Source organism: Musca autumnalis, unplaced genomic scaffold (assembly GCF_047663935.1).
Source record: "Musca autumnalis isolate F117 unplaced genomic scaffold, ASM4766393v1 scaffold_1, whole genome shotgun sequence".
Taxonomy (NCBI): domain Eukaryota; kingdom Metazoa; phylum Arthropoda; class Insecta; order Diptera; family Muscidae; genus Musca; species Musca autumnalis.
In genome coordinates, this window is record NW_027411644.1 from 216,950,132 (window position 1) to 216,970,052 (window position 19,921).

A 19,921-nucleotide genomic window follows, 5' to 3' on the forward strand; every position below is an offset into this window, starting at 1 on the left:
GAAGAACGAGTACCCGACGATTGGAACCTGAGTATCCTGTGCCCCGTCCACAAGAAGGGAGATAAGACTGTATGCTCTAACTATAGGGGCATAAGTCTACTCCCTATTGCCTACAAGATCGTGTCAGGGATATTGTGCGAACGACTAAAGCCAATGGTCAACGAGATTATTGGACCATACCAATGCGGCTTTAGACCTGGCAAGTCCACCATTGACCAGATATTTACCCTGCGGCAAATCCTGGAGAAGACCCAAGAGATGCAGATCGACACCTACCACCTTTTTGTCGATTATAAAGCAGCCTTCGACAGTCCGCTGCGCTCAAAGGTATTCCAAGCCATGTCTGAATTTGGTATTCCCGCAAAGCTCATCCGGCTTTGTAAAATGACTTTAACTGACACGAGGTCCTCAGTTAAAATAGGAAAGAACCTCTCCGAAGAATTTGGTACCAAAAGAGGTTTCAGACAAGGAGACAGCCTTTCGTGTGACCTCTTCAACATCCTGCTAGAAAAGGTTATACGAGAGGCAAACGTCAAAAGAAGTGGCACAATCTACACCAATAGTCACATGTTACTTGCTTATGCTGATGATATAGACATCATGGGTCGATCAGTAAAAGAAGTAACTGATACCTTTATAAAGGTCGAAGGAGAATCTGCTAAAGTGGGTCTGGCGGTAAACGGTGAGAAGACCAAGTTGATGGTGTCGACGCGCAATGCGTCCATTGAGCTCGGACCGACTGTGGAAGTTGGTTCCTATAATATTGAGGTAGTAAAAGACTTCGTCTACCTCGGCACCTCCGTCAACACAACAAACGACATCAGTTGTGAAATAAAAAGAAGAATTGTATTGGCCAACAGATGCTACTTTGGATTAAGTAAGCAGTTTAAAAACAAAGCCACATCTCGTCAAACAAAAATAACGCTCTACAAAACACTGATACTACCCGTGCTGATGTATGGCTCCGAAGCCTGGGTACTTGCGCAAGCAGACATGGCAGTGCTTGGTGTGTTTGAGAGAAAAATTCTTCGAAAGATCTACGGACCAATCTGCGTTGACGGTGAATATCGACGTCGCATGAACCACGAGCTGTATCTGCTATACAACGACATGAATATTGTTAAACGTATCGAGATGCAGCGATTGCGTTGGCTAGGCCATATCATAAGAATGAGCGATGATGAACCCGCTAAAAAGGCGTATGAGTACATGCCACATGGCGGTGCACGCAGAATTGGCAGGCCAAGGAATAGATGGCGCAAACAAGTGGATGTTGAGATGAAAAGGCGCGGTATTCCAGAGAGCAAAGCAACAAATAGAGAGGAATGGAGATCTCTTCTTAGTTCGGCCTATAGAACAAATGTTCTGTAATGGGCCAGCTAAGTAAGTAAGTAAGTAAAGTAAGTAAGTAAGCAACGGCGAATTATTACTAGTTCAGATTCCACTTTTTACAGAACATATTCTGTCAAAGTTGGTAAACAAGGCGAATAAAAACAACAATTCAATTTTCTGTGCATAGTCCCGGTCCACACTAGAGTGATTTCATTGAAAAAATTGCATGAAATTATGCGTCTCTAGATCGACTTCCATAGTAGAATAAAATCATAAAAATGCTGTAGTGGGGAATTCGATTTAAGAACGCCTAATTTCATGAAATTTTTTAATGAAATTCACGCTAGTGTGGACCGGGACATATTAAACAACTAAAATATTATTTAAATATTATTAAATCACAATTGTTGGTAATTTTGATAATATTTTACATCAGTGTTTTGACGTTTCACATTCAAACCTTAAGACCAAAACTTAAAACTCGACGCCTGACGTGTGCGTACAAAAATACAAAAACAAAATACATTTATTTCAAATTGAAAACAAAAACAAATACATGTATTTTGTTTTTGTATTTTTGTACGCACACGTCAGGCGTCGAGTTTTAAGTTTTGGTCTAATGCGAATTCATACTTTGAAATGTCAAACCATTCAATCAGTTGTGCTGTCGCAAGTACCTTGTTTTGTGCCATGTCGAACAACATTCAGTAATGCCTTGTTCATACTAAGGCTAATTCGTTTCAAATTCGCCCACAAAATTTAGAAACAAAAATCAAATGCCTACCGGAAAGTCTGTATACCTAAAAGTTATTTTGGCAGGTCTATCTCTCGTTACTTTTTAAAATAGAAAAATTTAAAAATATACTGAAAACACCAAAATTTTGAGAAAAAATAGAAAACATGAATGATAATAATATAATTTAATATTGAATAGATATCTGTAAGAAGGACAAATAGTTTTTCAGATCGTATCAATTAATTTTACTCGTCTTTTGGCTAAAACTTTCTTTAAAATCAGTAAATAAAAACTATGAAAATAGCTCTGTTCCTTTACGTACAAGAATCTTCAAGATTTACCACTTTTTACTCGAAAAGCGTTCCTTTACTTCAGACACCATACAATTCATATGGGAGCAGTTTACAACTTTTGCTACTTTTGCCGGTTTTACCACTTTTAAAAGTAAAGGAACAGACCAAATATGAATCATGTTGCTATGAATTGTGTACCATGTCTTATGAACGGGTTAATTCGTGTCCGTAATTATGAGAACGAACGACGTGATTCAAATGCTGGTATGAACATGGCATAAAATTTTGTACGAATTTGTACAGATTTTTGTGTTATCGCACATACCTATTATTCGTTGATGTAAAAGTATTTTTTAAATAAAACCACAACATAATTTTTTTTCATATTATTTATTATCGCTTTTTCGTTTTAAACAGAATGTTTATATATAAAAAATTAAAATACAATTTATTATTTTATTATTATTAAAATTATTTTTAGTGGTTCGTTTTATTATAACTAATTAAAAAACGCTACATTATTTTAAATTGTGGCGTTCCGGTTTTATTTTCAAATAATTTTCTGTTTTTTTTTTTTTGTTTTGTAATATTCGCACATAATTAATTAATTAATATCTACAATTGCAGGCAATACAAAATATATGTATAATATAATTAATAATAATAATTTTATTTATTTTTTATATGTATAAAAGCAGTTTATCATTGACATAAGTTGTGTGTTTTTTTATTTTTTGAATGTTTTAATTGAATAGAATACTAATAGCGTTTCAGGGGGCGAGGATAACATAAAATAAACAAGAGCTGTTTAAAGAGGAGTTGAAGGGAGGGAATAATAAATATATTTATATAAAAAATCGTTATATAAAAAATACTAATAACCTAAAAATGTTTGTAGAGGATAGAAATCTTAATAAGCTAAAAATAAAATATATCGATTGCAAAGGCTAGATTGTAAAGAAAATTGTTAAGGAAATCAAAGAAAAGAAAGAAACAAAAAAGCTTGGTGGCAACTTAAGCTCAAGTGATTGAAACAAAAGAAAAAACATAAAAAATTATATACCTATGTATGTTGTGTTTGCAAAAAAGCTCTACTTGTAACAGAGTAAATTTAGCAAAATTGAACGAATGAGAGTTGCGTTCATAACCGAGTCTGGTAAAAATTAAAAGTATGTATTTTTATTTTCCTTTTCTACATTTATAAAATCCTGTTCTTCTTACATTTATTAGTTTTGTTGTTGTTTTTGTTTTTATTATTTATTGCTATTATATTTTTGTTTTATTTCTATATAAAGTACTTGCTTTTTCAATCAGTCGAGCATTAGTTTTTTGTTTTCTTTGTATATAAAAAATTGAGTTTTCTTTGTTTTCTAAGTTTCCTTACTATTTAATTTTTTTCGTTTTCTCTTATGTGTAGGGGGATTTTTTTATTTCGGGGATGTTGCAGAAAGGAAAATTTGTTGAGGGAGATTGCATTTGAGGTTAGGAGTTCGGTTTAGTTAACTAAGTTAGCTTATTAAAACTACGCGACGTTTACACCTAACACTTATACAAATCTCTTTTCATTATCCAGCTATTGATACGTCTAGTTTTTTTAAAAATGTTTTAAAATTTTTTCTCTTTATAAAAAATTGTTACATTTCCGTTTATGTAAAAAACACTACTATTATTTCAATGGGAGATTCTACTTAAATTGGATATTTTAGTTTACATTCAATATAAATTCCTAGTTAAAATTTTGGGGATGTGTGGTTTCTTTTGCAGGATTTAGGGGATAATTTTCCGATTTTTGGGAGTTTGATATTTTGGAATTCAATGCGAGAGAAAATAATAGAGGCATTATAATTCGTGTTAGTCTGAATCGTAAACTTTAAAAGCTGGCTATATAAATATTTTGCCATTTACACAACAAAACATTAATAAATCCAGTTTTAAAGGCATGTTGTAAACTTTAGCCAATCATAATGCCTTCATTACCCCCTCTCCCATTTTTTGGATGGAGTTTTAAAATATATTTACTATTTTTTTATTATTGTTGTTGCTCTTTTATTATGTTGTATATATAAAAAAGAGAAGACTAGAAGCAACAGTTTTGTTTTGCATTAAAAAAATGTTTCATATATAAAAATTATTATTTTATTATTTTATATATAAAATATTGAGAACTTATTACTAAAGTATAAAAAGTAAAAAAAGAAATTAGTTCGAAGTAAAAAAATAGGTTATATATAAAAAACCGGAAATACAGTTCATATTTTATGTGTAAAAAAGTAATAATTTCAGAATCCCCAAACAACAGTCGTAACACTATTCTTTAGTCAAGGGTAAGGGGATTGAAAAAGGTAAACTTTAGTTAAAGCGGTTTTATGAGTCTCTATTGAATTGTTTTGTATGTGATTTAACTAAAATAAACTTTTTCTTGGTACCCAAGACACAAAAAACCATGTTACAAGTGCTCGAAATAGACATGGGGATTCTAAACTTAAAAATTACAGATAAATGAATATAAAATATATTAAAAATTGGATAAATTAGGGTGTAAAGCCCCCAAAGGTATCAAGCAACAGAGGCGCTTCAACAAGGATTACCAAATAAAACTGAAATGCCAAGATTTCCATTTTAAATGATAAGTATAGTTAGAGCGGCCTTGTGCTTGGTTGTTCCTTAGAGGGCCCTAGACCTTATATTTTTATATATGTATATGTGTGCGTATTTGTTTTTCTTTTCACTTAATTAATTGTACCTATACTAAGTATAAAGTACAATATCACTGGTTTGCTTTTCACAAGCTAATTCAAGTAATTTCTTCAGTTTTGTTTTTTTTTTTTGGCAAAGAAGAGATTTTGTTTTCACGAAAAAATCAAAATAAAATTTCCATATTTAAACGAAAAATATTATCCAGTCTCTCCTTTGAAGTGTTTGTCATTTTCATTCTATCTTTCTTCATACAATATTGGCACCAATTTATCTGTATTTTTTACCGGTTCTGTGGCTAGACTATATATAAGTATTTGAGAAATTAGTGTAGAAGAGTTATAAGTATCAGTGTAAAAAAGAGTTTTAAAAGTTATACAGTAAGTGTCGTGAAAAGTATATAGTTGCTTGTTGTTGGTTTCCATTTTTTGTTTTTGTTTTGTAACTGTTACTTAAAATTAATGTGTTTTTTGTTTTAGTTTTATATAAAAAATAATTTTAATAATTAGTTTAAATTATCATGGCTAGGGGTTCATCTTTTGCGACCAGCCGCTACAACAGCCATCACTTGTTGCATAGTTGGTTCAGGAACACAGGCCTGAGGATCACATTTCATTTTACCATCACCGCCGCATCTGGTTGGGGCGAAAAAAGGAGGTAGGGAGAAGAGAAAGAGAGAGAAAGAAAAACTGGATTAAATCTGTTTCTATAATGACAAAAATTCGTTATTTAATGAAACAATTGTTTTTTTTGCGGTTGTAGAAATAAAAACGTAAAATAGTGCAACGATCAACTGTTTTAGCTTTATAGCGCGTTTACATTAGAGCTTTTTAACCTTTATGAGGATATTAATTAAGATATATGCAAGGTAATTGGCAATTTAATTTCGATTAAAAGAAATTTCGCGAAATTGTTTATAATGCTTGGTTTAGATTTACGAAATCCACTCGATTTCAACTGTCAATTCCTTTGCGTATACATCAAATGAAAACTCATCTGAAATCCATTGGATTTCATTTGACGTTTAAGCAATGGAATTGACAGTTGAAGTCGAGTGTATTTCGTAAATGTAAACCAAGCATACGTCAATAGTTTTTTACATTGCAAAAACTCTCTTGTCAAAAAACAATTTATAGAACCCTGCTATTGTAGGGAGAACACATTCCTACTGTATGCGTTAAAGATAAAGCATATTTTTAGGCTGACTTTTTATATTTTGCCAATGATGCTTCATGAGTTTGCCTATACATGAATGTAATTAGTGGATGTCGTAGCGTAGAGATTTCAGATACATACGTTATGTTCAAATGGCGCGTTTTTAAGTACTTTAGTTACTAGTAATTGTACAAAAGGTGTACCAATATATATATATATAAAATAAATTGTAGTCCTAATATTCGTAAATTTCCCTATTAAACGGAATAAAGCACTTGGAAACACTTGGACATAGACTAGAGTCAAAATCCTCCTTGTCGCTCGCGCACGAAAGCCCACCGACGAAATTATCATAGCTTACGGTCATATTTTCAACGTTCGGGCACAACTAAACATAAACCCATTCCATTTTTTGTTCGATACAAAATCTATCTACTTACGTGCAGTTGATACATGGACCACTTGTCGATTCAATCCTTTCACCGACACTGTATGAACGTCCATTGATGAGACAACCATTACGCTGAACATTACTGCCATACGAATGATGTAGGAAATGTGGTGGCAACGTGGTACTTGTTGTCGTTGTGCTGGTGGTGATATTGAGTACGGTAGCCATTGAGACGGGACATTCGTAACGTGGACAACAGAAACCAGAAATCGGCTCTTCATGGCAGCCAGCAATTGGTGGTGGGCAAGATTGTTGCAGGCAAATAATATCACTGCGGAAGCAGAAACAGAAATCACAAGGATCATCGCGGGGTATTTGTTGAGCGGAAACATAAAGTTTGCCACCATAACGGCAAGTGCCAGGACTAAAGATTTCAGTATCTTCTTCATCGGTATATTCATCTTCATATTGGGGTGGATATTGTGGAGCTTGACCATAAATTGGTGGTGGATAGTGGGCAGCAGCTGGGTGTGTGGGTACGGTAACGGGTACTGGTGTTGTTGTGGTGGTTGTAGTTGTTGCCGCCGTTGTGGTGTATACGGATTCATCGATTTCTTCAGCAGATTCCTTAGCAGGAGCCATTGTGGTCTCATCAGCGTGAGTGGCATTTTGAGTTTCATCCAATCGGCTATCAATGGCTGGTGATGAAAGTGTGGTGAATCCATGGTGAGCAAAGAGTGGATGAACAGTTGTAATGCGTTGAACTTCTTCAGCCGATTCGCTGGAGACGGATTCTTCAGATGAGTCTTCTTCTTCTTCATGAGAAACAGATTCAGAGGATTGTTCAATGGCCTGTCCACCAACTGTAGTGGCTTCTTGGGCCACAGCTGGTACTTCGGTAATATCTTCGTGTTGAGCTGGGATTTCAGTAACCTTTTCTTCAGTCTTATCTTGTTGTTCAGCAGAAGCTTCTGTAACATCAGAGTCTTCATATTCATCGGCCTGTTGCAATGGTGTCTTGACAGTTGTTCCCTTGACATCTTCTTCCTCTTCAGATTCAACTTGGGGAGCTTGAGTAACAGCAACATCAACATCATGAGCGCTGGAAATTTCAATAGTTTCAGGAGCTTTGGTAATGACATCTTCATCAGTCTTTTGTGGAATGGCTTCCAATTCAGCTTCGGTTGCAGAGATGCCGGTAACAGCAGATACATCTTCAGCAGATTCAGAGATGTCGGTGACAGCAGAAACTCCTTCAGTTGCTTCCTCAGGTGTCTTGGTAACATCTTCGCTGCCGGTAACAGCAGATACGTCTTCAGCTGGTGCGGAGATGTCGGTAACAGCTGAAACTCCTTCTGTTGCTTCCTCAGATGCCTTGGTAACATCTTCGCTAATAGAATCAGCAGTTTCGGGAGTTTTGGTAACAGCGGCTTCTTCTTCGATTTCTGGTTGAGATTCAGCAACAGAAACAGGAGCCATTGTGGCATCAACATCAGGGGTCTTAGCGGTCGAAGTTTCTTCTTCATGAGCACCGGTTTCAGGAATGGTAGTGGCAGCTTGAACACCTTCTTCTGGCTGAGCAGTCATAGCTTCAACATCTTCAACAGATTCAGGGGCAGTGGAAACTTGTTCTTCGGATTCTTCACCAGATTCCGAAATTTCTGTGGCAGATTCTGTAACGTGGTCCACCAAATCAGTAGCATGAGTAACACCAGCAATGTCTTGTGAAACATCTTCTGGCGTTTTGGTAACAACTTCAGCAGTTTCTTCAGGAGTTTGGACTGTATCGAATTCAACTTCTTCTTCTTCGGCGGATTCTTGAACAGTGACGGCTTCATCACCTTCAGCAGTTTGTGGTACCATTGTGGTGGATGCACTAGTGTCGGTAATTTCTTGAGAAGTGGAGCTTTCAACACCTTGTTCGACATCGCTTTCGGGGGCTTTGCTGGGTACCTCTTCTTCGGATTGAGGAACTTTAGTAACTGTCTCCATAACTTCAGGTGTCTTGCTTGGTACTTCTTCCTTTTCTTCAGATTCAGGAGCGGTGGTAACTGCAGCCATATCTTCAGGAGCCTTGCTAGGTACTTCATCGGATTCAGGAGCTGTGGTAACTGCAGCCATATCTTCTTCTGATACTTGTTCGGTAGCAGTTTCAGCATCAACAGATGTTTCAGGAGCAGCAGTCGAGATATCTTCAGATTCCTGTTCGGTGGCAAATTCAGCAGATCCAGGAGTCTTTGTAACTTCTTCTTCAGTTGCTTCGGGAGATGCAGTAGAAATGTCTTCAGATTCAGGAGTCTTTGTAACTTCAGCGGCTTCTTCTTCAGTTGCTTCGGGAGCTGCGGTAGACATGACCTCAGATTCAGGAGCCTTTGTAACAGCAGATACGTCTTCAGATGCTTGTTCAGTGGCAACATCGGCAGATACTGGAGATGATGTAACATCAACAGTTTCATCGGATTCTTCAGGAACAGCAGCGTCAGTAGCAACATCAGATTCGGGAGCCTTTGTAACAGGGGATTCAGCATGGACAGGTTGAACGGTAGTGATGTCAGTTTCTTCTTCTTCGGTCTTAGCTGTGCTAGATTCAATATCCTCAACAGATTCGGATTCTTCGCCATGTTCTGGCATCGTAGTAACAACATCGATGGTTTCGGCAGGTTTTTCAGCAGCAGTTGAAGTAGTTGGACCAGCAACATCTTCAGATGGCACAGCTGTGCTAGTTTCAGAAACATCGACGGCGGGGGTTTCTTCAGTTTGTTCGCTTGCGGGTGCCTTTGTGCTTTCTTCACCTTCAGGAGCATGTTCAGCCATGGATTCGGTAGAAGCGACAACACCTTCTTGCGATTCTTCAACACTTTCACTGGCAGGAGCAATTGTAACGGCGGAAACATCTTCTTCAGTTGAACCAACTGCACCAGAAATGTCATCATGTTCCACACTTACAGGAGCTTGAGTTACGCCAGCAGTAATTTCATCAGCAGAGGCTTCTGTAATGACAGGTTCTTGTGCAGCTTCGTCAGCACCAGCAACTGGTAGTTCAGTAGCAGAGTCAACAGCATGTTCGCCTTCTTCTTCGGGTAATTTATCGGAAACGCTTTCAATGTCTTCTGCGGATTCTGAAGCTTGAGTAGCGGAAGGAATTTCTTGTTCAATTGGTATAGCGGTAGAGCCAGCGACGACATCTTCAACAGCAGGAATTTCAGTAGAACCTTCAACACCTTCCTTATCAATTTCTTCAACGGAGACAGGTTGTTCAGCTTCAGGAACTTGAGGAGCAGTTGTAGCAGCGGCAATATCATGATCCTCAGGTAGTTTGACAGTTGATGTCTCAACATCTTCACTGGCAGTAGCTTCGGTGATTTCAACTTGTTCGTCTTGCTCGGCTTGGGGTACAACAGGTTTAATTGTAACAGTGGAATCAATTTCTGCTTCTTCTTCGGCAGATGTGTCCTTTTCAACATCTTCCTCAACAATGCTGGTTGTGGTTGGTTGTACAACTGGTTTACCGGTAATTTCCTCCACGCGTTCTGTAACAAAGGCACCAATATGTTGTGGTACAGTTGGTTTGACTTCTTCTTCAGATTCCACAGATTCACCGGAAGCTTCTTCAGAGAGATCCAATGTTGGTTGTTGTTGGGTTGGTTCGGAGGTAACATGTACTTGTTCTTCTTCAGCAACTGGGGCCATGGTGCTTGAAACTGATTCAACCTTTTCAGCAGATTCTTCGCTTCCATTCATTGTGGTGACAGATTCTTCTTCAATGGAAGGAGCCACAGTATGAGCCATGGATGGTTCAAGATCTTGCTTATCTTCTTCAATTGATGGAATGGTAACGGCGACTTCGCTAATTTCTTCTTCTTTTTCTTCTTCATCTGAGGCTTGAGTGGCAGATTCAACATCAGCAGAGACAGAAGCCAATGTGGTTTCATCACTTTCGACTGCTGGCATCGATGGGATGGTGGTATCCTTGTGAATACCATCTTCAGCAGTAACTTCAGTAACATCTGCATGTTCTTCAACTGATGAAGCGGTTGTTGGAACAACGGAGCTAGATTCATCCTTTTCAGTTTCGTCAACTTCGGCTTGTTCTTCAACTGACGATGCGGTTGTTGGTACCACAGGACTGGATTCATCCTTTTCAGTTTCTTCACCTGCGGCATGTTCTTCAACTGATGGAGCAGCGGTTGTTGGAGCAAGGGTGCTTGGTTGTTCTTCTTCGGATACAGCTTCTTCTTCGGCGGAAGATATGTCAGCGGTCGAAGGCTCTTCAATATCTTCTTGTTCTGATACTTCAGGTTTTCCGGTTTCTGTTTCATCCACAGTTGGAAGCTCTGTAGCGTGCTCTGAAGTGCTATCGATTTTAATACCAAATCCGGTTGGTTCTTGTGTAGTTTCCGTTTCGGCTTCATCGATAGGTACGGCAGTAACATGTTCTTCATCTTGTTCAATAGTTGGAACAGCTGCGGTTTGGGTTTCCTTGTCTTCTTCGTTTGTTTGTGCAGCAGAAGTTTCTTCAGCAGAGGCAATAGATTCAGTTGTATGTTCTTCTTCCTCTTGGGCATCCATATGTGGTTGTACGGTAAATGCTTCTTGTGGTTCTTCGGCACTTACAGGTGTAGATGTAGAAGATTCGGTAGATGTTTCCTTAGCCAAATCGTCTTCAGCATGAGCAACAGTGGTTCCCAATGTCTGTTCTTCAATGGCAGGGACAGCTGTGGTATGTTCTTCAGCTTCAGCAGGTACCTCAGCTTCTTGAGGAGCAATAGTATGTACATCGCTATCTCCAGCATCTGAGTCAATGGAAGCAGCAGTGGTTTCTTCGGCAGATTCTTCTTTGGTTGAGGAAATTGTGGTCTGTGTATCAGCAACAGCAGAGGCTGGAGTGGAAACAGAGGATGTTTCTTCAATTTCTTCAGCTGGTTTCTCACTTTCGTCGCTAGTAGCAGCAGTATGTTCTTCAGTTGGTGCCATGGTAGAGGATACCTCATCAACAGTGGAGGAAGCCACAGTGGTACGAGTAACATCTTCTTCTTCAGTTTCTTCAGTGGTTTCCTTATCTTCTTCATCCTTGGAGATTGAGCCAGCAGTAGAGGTGGCAGGTTCTTCAGCTTCTTCTGTTGAGGTTGTGGTGTCAGCATGTTCTTCGGATACCTTATCAGTGACAGCTGGAATTTCAGTAGACATATCAGTTTCCTTATCGGTAGTTTCACCATGGACTTCTTCTTCCTCTGATTCAGGGGCAGTTGGAGTGACTGTATCAGCTTCTCCGGAACCTTCTTCGATTTCTTTGTCCATATCAGTTGATGGTACAGAGGTGGCAGCTTCAGCTTCTTCAGCGGAAACATCCTTATGTTCTTCGGATTCTTCTTGTTCAGCAGCTGGAGTAGATGAGGGAGCATGGATATCGATTTGTTCAGATGTCGACTCTTCGTCTTCTTCCTTCGAAACGGTGGTGCTTGGGAATACATCAACGCTTGCAAATGGTTGCATGGTGTGATCCAATGTTTCTTCATTTTCGCCTTCTTGTTCTTCCGATTCAATGGGCTTAACGGTTTGATATTCATCACTTGAGGGAACAATTGTTGCCATATCCATATCAGTAACAGTGGGCATAACTTCTTCAGGTTGAGCTTCAGCTGGCATTTCGACTACCACAGGTTTCACATCACCAGAAGCTTCAACTGGAACCATGGAGTCAGGTTTAACAACATCTTCAATGATGGCAGATTGAGTAGATGATGTTTCAACACCAACATCGGATTTGTCATCGGCCACAGTATCCACAGGAGCTTTGGTTGTTTGTTGTTCCTCTTCTTCAGTATCCTTAATATGGGACATAGGTTCTTCAGTGTTAACAACAGGCATTTCAATTTCAGGCACACTAACAATGGTGGCAGATTCTTCGGGTGTCTTATGAGGAGCAGAGGTAGTTGTGAATTGTTCTTGGGAGCTTTCATCTTTTTCAACAGCGGAATCATCACAAATGTAGGTAGGACAGCATTTATTGTTGCTATTTTCATCCAGACGACATTTCTCAACATTTTTAGGAACGTCACAGACAACACGTTCACAGGAAACAATACTGCTAACACATTTGCAGGCGATCTCACATTCATCGGCTGTGGGAATAATGGAGTTATTGGCATAGGTCTTGTGACCAACCAAACAATCACCTTCACCAGGAATAATGGATGGAATTTGCATGTCATGGACATCTTCAAGGGATACATCATCGGTGGCTGGTTTGATGGTGCTGGCGGGAACTTCCTTTTGTTCTTCTCCTTCAGCCATAACCGAGGTAGGAGCAACAGTAGTTTCGATGGCTGCTTGTTCTGCTTCAGTCTTGGTTTCATCAACTGAGGGAAGGCCAGTGAAATCTTCAATAATAACCATGGGGCTGTCGGTAGGTTTGGCTTGTTCTGCAGGAATTTCGACAACTTTTTGTTCATCACTTTCGGGAATGGTTTCTTGGACATCACCTTCCTCAGATTCTGTGGCAACATCGACGGTTGGCATGGTAGTAGTGGAGGTTGGTTCTTCGGCAGCTTGGGGTTCTTGGCTAATCTCAGGTTTGGTCTCATCTTCCTCACTTGCAGCTTCTTCAGATGAATCCTTATCTGCTGTGTCGGCAGCAATAGTTGTGGGAGTGAATTCAACAACTGGGGCTTGAGTGGTGATATCGACAGCTTCAGTTTCTTTGTCCGTTTCTTGGGGTTCTTGGCTAATTTCAGGTTTGGTCTCGTCTTCCTCACTTGCAGTTTCTTCAGATGAATCCTTGTCGGCTGTGTCAGCAGCAACAGTTGTGGAAGTAAACACAACAACTGGGGCTTGAGTGGTGATATCGACAGCATCAGTTTCTTTGTCCATTTCAGCCTGAGTTTCTTCTTCTTTTTCGGCAACCGAGGGAACAGTGCTAGTGTCCATTTGTTCTTGGGCTTCAGTCTTTTCATCAATTGTTGATTGGGTTGCAACTTCGGCTGATACTTCGGCCTTAACAGTAGTAACTTCTTCAGCGGTTTCAGTTTGTTCTTCTCCAGAAGCTTCTTCGACGACTGAGGGTTCTTTGTGTTCTTCTTCTGTGGGTACAGTAGCATCGGTATCAATTTTGTGAGTAGTAACTGAGACAAGAGTTCCTTCAGTTTGTTCTTCCAATGGTTTTCCAGTGATAGTTTCTTGTTGCTCTTCAGGGATAGATTCGGTAACGGCAGGTTTCACTTCTTCTTCCTCTTCTTCGGCTTCTTCAGAAGAGTCGGTAGTAGCAAAATCACCACTACCCAATTCATCAGCGGGAACAGATGTAATTGGCTCGGCAGCTTCTTCATCGGTTTGAACAGGAGGAATATAAGAATATAAGGGTTTGTTATGACCGGAAGCTTCTTCAATTTCAGCCTCAGTTTCTTGTTCGCCACTGACAGTGGTTTCATCCAATTCAGATACCATGGTTTCAGCGGATTGGGTGGTGATTTCAGGTTCTTGTTGTTCAGCAGGTAATTCAGCGGCCAATTTGTCAGCATCCTCTGATGTTTCAGTGCTTGCTTGTTCTTTATCTTCTTCAGTGTGAATTTCAGTAGAGAATTCTGCTTCTTGTTCAGGAGTTTTGGTTGACGTTTCATCAGCAACAGCCGAAGTAATGGTGGCGGTGGATTCCTCTTCTTCTGAGGGTTTAACATCCTGTTCATCACCAGTAGCCATAGGTTCTTCAACATCAACGGCAGGCAATTTGGTATGATCTTCACTGATTTCTTCAGGAATTTCAGCTGCAACAATTTCGGGCTTGTGTTCTTCTTCAGGAATTTCAGCCAAGACATCTTCTGGTTTGTGGTCTTCAGTTTCAGGAAGTTCATCATGAGCCACTGTAGCAGAGGTAACAGCTTCCTTGTCTTCTTCTTCAGCAGCAGAAGCCGTAGTGGAAACTTCCTCTTCTTCTTCATCCTTGGCGGTTTCGGTGGATTCATCAGTTTCACTTACATGAGATTCAGTATCCATGGCCATAGGAATGTGTGTAACAGTTTCAATAATTTCAGGTTCAACTGATTCAGATGGTACTTCTGGTTGTTCTTCAGCCAAAGGAGTCTTGGTGGCAGTGTCAACAGCACTAACAATATCAGTGGCCAAAGGTTCTTCCACAGATTCAGTTGAAACTTCGGCCGAAGGTTCAGCATCGGTAGTTGGAGTTTTGGTAGCCATTTCTTCAATAGTTTCTTCATCAGCACCTTCAGCAATTGTTCCAGTGGGAACATGAGTGGCTTCTTCTTCGGTAACAGGAGCTTTGGTTGCCAATTCCTCCACGGTTTCGGTTGATACAGGGGCATGTTCTTCGCCAGCGGGAACTTCAGTGGCCATAGCACCAGTTTCTTTTTCTTCTTCAGCAGTTGGAGCTTTGGTAGCGAATTCTTCAATGGATTCAGAAGACATGTCGACATGAGCTTCGTCAACAGGAGCTTTGGTTGTAAGTTCGTCAATGGTTTCACTTGTAACTTCAGTAGCATCTTCAACGGTAGGAGCTTTGGTTGCGAATTCTTCAATTTCTACTTCAGTGACAATAGGAGCTTTGGTTGTGAGTTCATCAGCAGCAACATGTTCGTCAGCAGTTGGAGCTTTAGTAGAGAGTTCATCAACAATTTCGGTTGATACTTCAGCTTGTTCTTCTTCAGCGACTGGAGCTTTAGTGGCCAACTCATCAGTGGTTTCTGCGGATACTCCTTCTTCAGCGACTGGGGCTTTAGTGGCCAATTCATCAGTGGTTTCAATGGATACACCTTCTTCGGAGACAGGAGCCTTGGTGACCAATTCATCAGTGGTTTCAGTGGATACACCTTCTTCGGAGACAGGAGCCTTGGTGACCAATTCATCAGTGGTTTCAGTGGATACATCTTCTTCAGCAACTGGAGCTTTGGTGGCCAATTCATCAGTGGTTTCAGTGGATACACCTTCTTCGGAGACAGGAGCCTTGGTAACCAATTCATCAGTGGTTTCAGTGGATACACCTTCTTCAGCAACTGGGGCTTTGGTTCCGGACTCTTCAGCCATTTCATGTGCAGGAGCTTTAGTAACCAATTCTTCTTCAACTGATTCAGTTGAAACGTCAGCATGTTCCTCATCAGCAATCGGAGCTTTGGTAGTAAGTTCATCAGCCTCAGTTTCAGTAGATTGTTGAGTTTCCTTTTCTTCTTCCTCAGCGGCGCCAGGTGCTTTGGTGGCCAATTCTTCTGTAACAATCTCTGTGGAAACATCGGCATGTTCCTCATCCACAACAGGAGACTTGGTCGAGAGTTCATCAGCAGTTTCAGCTTCCTTTTCACCTTCTTCTTCGGTAACAGGAGCCTTGGTTGCAAGTTCATCAGCAGTTTCTGTGGATTCGCTAGTTTCTTCTTCTGCAGCAACAGGAGCCTTAGTAGAAAGTTCTTCAGTAGCTTCACTGGCAGGTTTTTCTTCAGCAACAGGAGCCTCAGTGGCAATGGCGTCAGCACCGGTTTCTTCTTCTTGTGAGACAGGAGCCTTTGTGGCAAGTTCATCAGTAGTTTCAGCGGATAGTTCTGCTTCTTCTTCTCCGCTAGTAGCGCTAGTAGTTGGAACGGTAGTTAGACCATCAGCAGCTTCAACAGATTCTGTGGATTCAACAGGAGCCTTGGTAGCAGATTCTTCTTCAGATTCAGTGGATATTTCTGGTACTGCGGCCTCGACAGGTTTGCCAGCATCAGAGCTAGATTCGGTAGCTGAAACAATATCTTCTTCAGTGGTGGCCTTTGTGGTATGATCCTCAGTATCGGCAGCATGTTCAGTGGAGATTTCTTGTTCATCCAAAACAATAGTGGCCTTTGTGCTTGTTTCTTCTTCATCTTGTTCTTGTGCAGAAGTTGTGGCACTTTCGGTGACATATTCGTCGGCAGCAATTGGTTTAGCTTCCTTGTCTTCTTCCTCCTGTTCTTCTTCGCCAGTAACATCAGCAGAGGCAGCACCTTCAGTTGAGGTAACATCACTATCAGCGTGGTCTTCTTCGGCAACTGTTTTAACGGTTGTTGAGGATACTTCTTCCTCTTCTTCTTGTTCTTGTTTTTCGCCTGAGACAGCCTCGATTGGTGATACTGTAACACCTTCTTGTTTCTCATCATCGATATGAGCCTGTAATTCCATATCTTCTTCAGGTATGGCACCATGTAGATCCGAAACAGGAGCAGAGGTTGTAATCTTAGCTTCATCCTCTGAACCATAGGATACAGTGGTGGCTTCATAGATTTCAGTGGTGGCCGTATCATCTTCACACACATATTCGCTTGGGCAACATTCACCTTCAGCTGGTGGCATGGCATGACACTGTTTACCATTACTAGCCAACATGGGCATCTTACATTCTTGGACAGCACAGATAATGTCACCACGCATACAATAACAATTTTCACAAGCTTCGCCGCCCTCAATGCGAGCACCATCAGCATATCTTTCACCATTGTGGATACAATCTGTCGAAACACTGGGTGACATGGTACTGCTAAGGATAAAGCCAGGTGTGGGACGTTCAGTTGTGGTGGTAGTTGTTGTGCTGGTGGTTGATTCTGTGGTTGTGGATAGATCCTCCAAGCCAAGAACATCATTTTCATGGTCTGCATAAATGAAGAAAAAACAAAAAGAAACAGAAAACGAGGCCAAACATTATCAATCATCCATCATCATAGTCTAGCTAGCTGGTCTCAGCTGAGTGTTTGTTTTACTTACCGCAATTATAACGCACTGGACAGCAAGAGCCCTTGTTGTAAATTGGAGTACAGCCATCGATGTGCAGGGTACATTCTTGCATCAAACATGAGGTACGGTTCTTAATGCAATAACACAGTTCACAAGGTTTATTGGGATTTGAGGGAACTTGAGCACCTTCCAAATAGAATTTGCCATCAATACTGCAACCGAATTTCTCGGGTATGCTCAATTCAGTGCCTGGTTCAGGAGTAGCATGAGAAATACCTACGGGAACTGTTCGAACAAGACAAAAAAATTATCATCATTATCGTAACCATAATCATTGACAAGGAGAAAATAAAGCAATTTCATTCCATGGATGGATGGATGGATTTTTTGCATAGATAACTGAACTTACCTTCGGGACATGTAATGATTGGACAGCATTGATCCTCACGTTTCTCCACTATGCAATCATGTCCAATGGGTTTCGTGAACGGACATACACGCAAATAGCACATGAGCATCTTATTGTGGCACGTACAATTCAAACAGGGCTCATTTGTCATGATTCTATCGCCTTCATTGTAATGATTATAGTTGTAGTAGCAGCCTTCTGCAAGAACAGGAATAACAACAAAATTAGAATTTAGAAACAAATTGCTTTAAAATATACACAACCGCAGAATATATCAGTAATAGAAGAAAGTTTGGCAGCAGGCAGGAGGGAAAGCTATTCTATGACCGCCAGCCAGACTCTCGTTTGGCTGTCTAAGAAGCTTTAACAATCTTATTAGTTGGCTTTCGTATGCATCGTTAGCATTTTTGGTGGACGATGGAGGAGAATACATTGCTACGACGACTGACGTACATGGCCAAGATTGTGGTTATGTAAATTGTTTTGTTGCCCCCAGATGAAACTAAGTGGCCTAACTGACTTGAATGACTGACACACAGACCTGGGCTCTCTAACTAAATTGGTTAGCTTTGTCTCACTCACTGTCCTGTCCCTGGTCAAGAGCAATTGTTGGGCAATACCAAACAGATCGTTGCAAATAACAGCTATAACAACATAATAATGCTAATATAAATTGTTGCTACAAACAGTAAGGAGAAGAGGATTTAGTTCTAGCTGCAATCACCACCAACAACCTAGCGTAACTACTATCATTCAACAAATATTAGTTTGAAATATTTGTTTTTCTTAACTCAACTAATGGTTTTCTATTTTTACAACAACAACAATAAAGACAAATTGTATTTTTCATTTACAGGTTGGGAATCACAGTATCAGGACTAAGAAGAGTAAAAGGACTACAAACAGTAAATATTTTAAGAGATTTGGTAAGTTTACAGCTCTGCTAATCTAAGAGAAGAAGACCTCAATACCCAGAAAATGGAACAATTGACTCATCAATATCAAACTTAAAGAAGTCAAATTCAATAGCAATTGCGAAGTGAAAAAATCAATCCGAATTTCTTGAAATTATGTTTCCATATTTTGGTGATAAAGTGGATACAAAATTTGTAAATTGTGGTATAAATCATCCTACATAGTTTCCAAGCCGAAAAATTTTAAGTTTTTGTTTCCATATTTTGGTGATAAAGTTTTTGTACTAAATTTCCGATCTTGTTTTCAAAACGAAATTTTTAAGTTTTTGTTTGCATATTTTGGTGATAAAGTGCGAAAACAGTTAGTTAGGAAGAACGACGTAGTTTTAAGTTTTTTAAACTTGTTAGATAAAAATGCGGCTTAAGAAATATAATTTATCAGAGGTAGGAATCTCTAAAACAGTGGTTTAAAGTTAAAGTCCTTTCTCATGAAGATTTTATCTCTATGTTTATAGCTTAATAATGAACGCATTTCGTCGTCAACGTCCAACAGTGTAGCAACGGCTCAAATGTTACAGCAACGGGTCACACATTTCCGGCTAATAGTACGCTTATAAATATGGTCTGTTCCTTTACTTTTAAAATTGGTAAAAGTGGCAAAAGTAGCAAAAGTTGAGAACTGCCCTCATATGAATTGTATGGTATCTGAAGTAAAGGAACGCTTTTCGAGTTAAAAGTGGTAAAACTTGAAGATTCTTGCATGTAAAGGAACAAAGCTATAATAGGATTTGATAAACTCACTGGTTGCAAATGTCTATTTCATTGGGCATACGTAAAATAAATCATCATAAAGAAGGTTAACCCGGTAAAAGGCTATAATATAAGCAGACTATAATACGCCGTTTAGACGATGCTTGGTTTAGCAAATTCAGAGGATTTAAGTTGTCATTTTCATAAAATATATGTCAAATAATGAATCGTATAAGTACATAGTCTAATCCAAGCTTTAAGTCCTGTACAATGGCAACAACATGGAAACTTAGAAAGAAAACCTGGCATCAATTAAATTTTTTTTCATGTGGTTGTTGTAAGGCAGCAATCAATGGAACCATTGTGCCGAGGCCTTTAGACATATATTAATGATGTTGCATTTCCAAAATACGAATGTATTTACACTGACACATAATTAACGAAGTAATTAACGTAGGTTCAATGAAATTGACAACGTTAACGTGTTTTACTAAAACCCGTTTGATGGAAATAGGGCTTTATAAGTAACAGTTTCACGGTTATTGAAAGCCGTTAATAGAA

The 19,921-nt window shown here is 39.5% G+C and overlaps 1 protein-coding gene across 2 annotated transcripts in view; it reads right to left on the reverse strand.

Moving 5' to 3' along the window:
* Positions 1-4,147: 4,147 nt before the first annotated feature.
* tnc (tenectin) overlaps positions 4,148-19,921 on the reverse strand; it is a 185,514-nt gene continuing 169,740 nt past the window's right edge. The window contains exons 4-8 of one of the 2 annotated variants that reach the window (XM_073960179.1): positions 17,697-17,894; positions 17,318-17,572; positions 15,535-17,205; positions 6,651-15,420; positions 4,148-5,690 (exon numbers count right to left, since the gene is read on the reverse strand). In XM_073960179.1, the coding sequence (XP_073816280.1) occupies positions 5,588-5,690; positions 6,651-15,420; positions 15,535-17,205; positions 17,318-17,572; positions 17,697-17,894 (10,997 nt within the window). In that variant the 3' untranslated portion in view covers positions 4,148-5,587. Of the gene's footprint in view, positions 5,691-6,650; positions 17,206-17,317; positions 17,573-17,696; positions 17,895-19,921 lie in introns of both variants that reach the window. The other variant, XM_073960178.1, reaches the window with a different exon arrangement.